The sequence below is a fragment of the Trachymyrmex cornetzi genome, unplaced genomic scaffold (assembly GCF_001594075.2).
Source record: "Trachymyrmex cornetzi isolate Tcor2-1 unplaced genomic scaffold, Tcor1.1 scaffold44, whole genome shotgun sequence".
In the NCBI taxonomy this organism is placed as follows: Eukaryota; Metazoa; Arthropoda; class Insecta; order Hymenoptera; family Formicidae; genus Trachymyrmex; species Trachymyrmex cornetzi.
In genome coordinates this window covers 575,940-581,939 of record NW_017299179.1, presented here as the reverse complement: position 1 = coordinate 581,939, position 6,000 = coordinate 575,940, and the positions used below count along the sequence as shown (strand labels likewise).

The following is a 6,000-nucleotide window of genomic DNA, read 5'->3' as shown; positions in this document are numbered from 1 at the left end:
TGAATAATTTTATAAATATAAATATAATATCGATCTCTCACCGTGTACGTTCATTTCGTACGACGAGCTTGTATGTGAACTTCGCGTGTCCTGGAAAAGGCCCGTTCGCCTTTTATTAAACTGTCAAATGATTTCAGTGTTCTTGCTTCATTTCAGTTGATTCTTTTAAGCGTTCCGCGAACACGTAAAGTATCCCCCCCCTCCTGGCATTCTCCCTTCTTCTCCTCATTTATATCGCTTCCAGTTTCTGCCTTCGCTCAAGAGCTTTGCGTGATATTATTTTTAGATGTAGTCTAAAACTAAGATATACTCTTATTTTTTATTCACCGAAAATAGGAATTGATTTTATTTAAATTAAAATTTATTTATTTAAGGAAACAATATGTTTTATATCTTCCAAACGAATTTCTTTCTACGTTTTATTTTGTAGATGATAACGAGAAATAAATTGTCATATAAAATACTACCGATGGAACAATGAAACTCAATCTTTTTTGTTGCACTCATCAAGTAGACAAAATTTTTAAGTTACACACGACTATAATTTTGTTTAAATTGAAATTTATTTAAAGAAACAATGTTTTATATTTTCCAAACAACTTCCTTTTGCGTTTTATTTTGTAAATGGTGGCGGGAAATTGTAAAATGTAAAATACTGTAGATGAAACAATCAAACTCAATTTTTTTGCTGTTCTTTTCAAGCAGAAAAGTTTAACCTAATTAATTAATCAATTAACTATTAACAGCGTTTTTTAATTTATTATTATTTATTCTCTTGCGTTATATGAAATTTATAATTCGAGATAAATGGAAGAAAGATAACCGGAAAAACGTCAATTAGCTTATACAAAAGGATCTTTATTCAATGCGAAATACATAGATAATAGTTACGATAGCAATACAATATACATAATGTTAATTTAATTATCGTAGTGTGATTCCCGTAAATCGCATCGGCAAACGCAACGTTATTGGCAGTTTCGCGATAGCCGGACGCGACAGATTCTTTTTCTATTTGGCATAAGGCAGTTATATGGCTTTACGGCAGCCGGCGGCGCTTTTTATCGTGCGCGCAGGAAGAGACGAGATGGCCGGGAGAATGGGTCGTAGACCTGCACAGGGTGGGAATGAATATAGCGATGAGTTCCCAAGAGCGATAGAAGGGTCCTGAATGAGGATTTTCAGATAAGCAGCAATCCAGGTCTTGATTCAACAGCAGCCACTTTGACAAGCAACTCTTCTTTCATGTTGAGACTTCCGAGGGAGAAATGATAAATCGAGAAATTTATCAAAGTTGCGTTTCATATCCAATACTTCAATTTCAATGGTCTGTGACTTAAAAAGGGGGGGGGGCCGGGGGGTTTATTCATACAATTTCTTTTCCAAACAGCTTAAATAGACCTGAACTATCTGCATGTTGTTTACATAATCTCGAGTCTTTATGTAATTCTTGAACGTTCGTCCGCGTTTTCTACTCAATGCAAGGTCTACGAACTAAGGCATCCAGCCGATATAACTTAACTAATAGAATAAAATAGTTTTTCTTGCTTTTTTATATACATAGGCTTGTTACGCCCTTTGCACGTCACTGATGCCGCTGAATATATGCGCGATTTATGCTTCGCCTACACGTTGTTTAAAGACTCTGCCGATTCCCAGTGCCTGCCGCGTACGCGACCCCTCCTGCGTTGGTGATGGGGTACGCGTCTGTTCGAATATCTTCCTCGAGTATGGGTAGCCCACGGATTAGGCGGTATTCTGGAGGACTCGTAGTCAGGCGGTAGATTACGAGGTGGTGGTGCTGGTGGAGCAACGCCCCAATTATTGGGGGCTCGTTCGTTGTTGGACGTGAAAGGCTTTAAAACCTCGGTGACCCTTCGGCGGAGGCACACTGTGCAGCGACTCACTCGGGACGTATGATCGGCTTTGAGCGTCTGTTGCAGCGGTTTACGGAACATTTCGTCGTCATGAATGGTCGCTAGCCAGTACGATGTCGCCGTAGCGAAATAATTACAACTACCAAGGCCACGACATTCAATGAACGGTCTGACGCGGAATTCCTCTAAGCAGGATCCGGGCGAGACTAGAGATTGACCACCACCATCCGCACCTGCATCTCTGTGCTGTAATTTTATAATTATATAAAATTATTACATAAAACTAATTGATAATACCTTCAATATTCACTTAACTATTATATATTTTTTACATTTATTCTTATCTATATTGAAATTAATGTAACACAATCGATCTTACCATGAGGAAACTGTATCCAACCCAGATTTCTTCCCAGCCACCCGGGCACTCAGGTATTGTCATGGATTGACTGTGAACGGCTATTACCCTAGTCGGTGCTTCGCACACTGAACATCTCGATATATATCTACCAACTTCTGGAGCCGGTATTGGTGTCATCATCATCGGCATAGGCTCGGTTGTACTAAGCCAGTAACTGTAGTCATTACGATTGGCATAATCGCACACGTTGTTTAGATTACAGAACAGGAAAGGCATAGTGGAGAACTTCCTGACGCAACTACCAGCAGCGCCTGTGAATTGTATTATACTTCATGATTTATCAATTGCATTATACTCTTATTAAAGATTACTTTTAAATCATGTACGTTCTTGTAATGTCAAAAGTTTTAATAATTGTTAAAAAATTTTTTTTCTTGCATTAAGTTTTTTTCTAATACTAGATTGTCATTGTTTAAAACTTTCTAATACTAGAAAGTTCTATAAATCATCTTTTTATATACAAATTTATTCAAAAACAATTATTCTTCAAGATAAAGCATTATGTTAAAAAATCATTCGCCATTAATCTGCTAGTTGTCGAATTTGATACCATTAATTTAAATGAAACTAAGATTCTACTGCGATTATATCCGTATACGATTTTGATCTTGCATTATTTGATTATATGGTGTTTCGCTCAATGAAATATTTCTTGCGAGGATTCGAAACTATTGAGTAAGTTGAGGTAGCTTATCATGAGTTCTTCGTATCTCGAATAATACCAGGAGCAAATTCGACAATTAGCAGAATGATGATTATTGAATGTGATAGTCTTTATTATGAGGAAAAAAATGTTGTTTTTGAATAAATTTGTACGTAAAAATTAATGGTTGATTCAGAACTTTTTTGACAACTTAGTAGTTAGTCGGATTAAAATTTTATTATATTCTGTAAAAACAATGTTCATATAAAAAATATATTGTTTACCAAGATCCTGCGCGTAAGCTCGTCCATTACCCATGATGTGCAATAACGAAAATCCTTCCCAGATCTTTACGGTATTTCTTGGACAGACCGGTATCATTTCGGATTGCGAGTGACGAGCAAAGTAGAATCCTCTATCTCTTGGACCAATTCCATTTGGCGCAGGTAATCCAGGTGCACCGGGGAAACCTGCGAAAAAATAATTGTTTCCTTATTTAATCGACAGTTAAAACAATGCAAATTGTTACACTAACATATTACTTCAATTTGAGAATTAAATTATCATGTTAATATTTAATACGAAATATATATTATACCTTGTTGTCCTTGTCGTCCCGTAGGTCCGGGAGGCCCTTGATATCCAGGAGGTCCATCTTTACCATCCGGTCCTTGCAATCCAGGAATTCCAATCATTCCTGTCTCACCCTGTCGACCCGGCAGACCGTCTTTGCCAGGCTCACCTATCATTCCCTGTAGTCCAGGGAAACCTGTATATTTATTACACGCGGTATTATACTTCCATTATTCAATAAAAATATGCATATACTACTAGTTTTCTATAAAATGAAATATATATAACACCTGGTAATCCGGGTACTCCTATATCACCGGGGAATCCTCGTCTCGGGAACGGCGGGAAAGGATTTATGCCAAATTCTCCTTTCGGTCCCTTTCATAAGCATATATTTAAAATAACTCATACGTTTTGTTCCTCGATTTTATTCAATTATTTAAAATATTGTTATATTTGGACAAATAAAAAAAAATAATTAAAATAAATAAATTTAAAAGAAATCTGTATAAGAATATTTTTGTTATTAAAAATAAAAACGGAAAAAACTAACAAGTAAATCGATAGCTGTAATATCTAAATTGTGAAAAATATGATTCAAAACTTACCTTTGGTCCTTCAGGACCAAGCAGCCCAGGAAGGCCAGTTTCACCGGTTTCTCCTCTTTCTCCTTTCTGTCCTGGCAAACCATCAATACCAGGTAGACCAGAGTCACCTCTCATTCCCTTCGGTCCAGTTCGACCATCTAATCCACGCCATCCAGGTTCTCCAGGTTGTCCTTTAGCGCTATCTGCAGATATTCCCGGTTCTCCACGGAGACCTTTCGGTCCCGGTACTCCAGGGAAGCCTTGAAATCCTTCTAAACCTGGTGCACCCGGGAAGCCGACGAATCCTCGCAGACCTGATCAAAATGTAAAGTAATAAATATTAATTAATGTTAATATTTTTTTAATTTTGCTCTGTTATTACCTAATTAACTTTGAAGAGAAGTCGAAAATGCGATAATGATTGTTACCTGGTTCTCCGACCATTCCTTTAGGACCACGAAGACTGTGACCTATGTCACCAGAGATTCCCTTAGGTCCGTTCGGACCATATTCACCAGGAGCTCCTTTTTGTCCTGCACGTCCTGGAATACCGGGCATACCATCGAGACCAGCGCGGCCAGGTTCACCTGGTTCAGCGAATTCACCGGGTAATCCTATGGTAAACATAAGAAAATGATATTAAATGAGATGAAATATCAAGTTTGAAATAAGAAAGATGTTTGTAGATTTTTATTAGCAAAATTAGAATGTGAAGATATATTATAGAAACTATAATAAAACAAAACTATATCAGAATGGCATTAATTTTCTTAACTTACGAACTTAAAAAGATTCATTATATATTCTAACTATTAATTTTGACAAAATTTTATGAAACAAAGAGAGAGTAGAATAATTATTTTTAACATATTGAATAGAGAGAAACTGAAAACTCTATGTATTAACAAAAATTAAAGAATTATATTGTATACAATACAATTTCAATAAATTCATACAAGAGTAAAAGGGAGTAGGTTAAAATTAAACATTACTCATATTGATTATAGTATATTGTATATATACCTGGAACTCCGCGAAGTCCTTGATCACCTGGCAGACCAGGGAAACCAGGTAATCCTGGCAAACCGTCAGGACCTGAATATCCTCTGTCTCCAATTTGACCCTATAATGGACAAATAAATAATTTCTCCCGAAGTTGAAGAATTGGAATGTCCAACTTAGATTGTTCATTTACCTTACGACCAGGTACGCCAATATATCCTGGTTCGCCTGGTTGTCCTTTCACACCAGAGAAACCATCGTGACCGCGATTACCAAAATCACCCTTCTCTGCGAACGCGTAAGATGGTAAACCAGGTTCACCTACATGACCTTTCGGTCCAGGAGCACCCATAAGACCTGGGAATCCTCTCACACCTGGTTCACCCGGCATTCCTGACGCAAAACGTATTGTAATTCGTTAATCAAATAATGATACAACATTTTATCTTTTTTGATTATAAATATTAAATATAAACTAAAAAAAATAAGTGCTGATTATAAAATATAAAAGTATCAAAATATATAATTAAATTGATAAAGATAAATGAATGCTGATTATCATATTTACCTGGTCTACCCATTATACCCGGATCACCATCGAGACCTGATTTTCCTTTCAAACCATCGAATCCAGGTGGTCCAACCAGGCCTCTTTCACCTTTTGCACCATATCTTCCGGGTATTCCGTGCGTGCCTGGTCTTCCTGGGAAGCCTTGCTCACCTTGTTCGCCTTTTAATCCATCAGGACCCATATCACCAATTTCTCCCTATAAAGATAAATTATATTATATGTTAATTTGAATATAATATGCAAACTTTTTTACCATATACATGGCAGAGTAAAAATAATATCTTGCCTTTTGTATCTTAAAAGTATTTTGTTTTGAGAAAACAGTT

The 6,000-nt window shown here is 36.6% G+C and overlaps 1 protein-coding gene across 1 annotated transcript in view; it reads right to left on the bottom strand.

Annotated features, from left to right (window-relative positions):
* Window positions 1–783: 783 nt before the first annotated feature.
* The window catches only part of LOC108764597 (collagen alpha-2(IV) chain), a 54,824-nt gene continuing 49,607 nt past the window's right edge, over window positions 784–6,000 (bottom strand). Inside the window, exons 18-27 of the mRNA XM_018512903.1 lie at window positions 5,672–5,870; window positions 5,297–5,496; window positions 5,125–5,224; window positions 4,530–4,715; window positions 4,123–4,415; window positions 3,805–3,892; window positions 3,540–3,710; window positions 3,226–3,411; window positions 2,257–2,549; window positions 784–2,123 (exon numbers count right to left, since the gene is read on the bottom strand). Of these exons, the coding sequence (XP_018368405.1) occupies window positions 1,626–2,123; window positions 2,257–2,549; window positions 3,226–3,411; window positions 3,540–3,710; window positions 3,805–3,892; window positions 4,123–4,415; window positions 4,530–4,715; window positions 5,125–5,224; window positions 5,297–5,496; window positions 5,672–5,870 (2,214 nt within the window). The 3' untranslated portion in view covers window positions 784–1,625. The remainder of the gene's footprint in view (window positions 2,124–2,256; window positions 2,550–3,225; window positions 3,412–3,539; window positions 3,711–3,804; window positions 3,893–4,122; window positions 4,416–4,529; window positions 4,716–5,124; window positions 5,225–5,296; window positions 5,497–5,671; window positions 5,871–6,000) is intronic.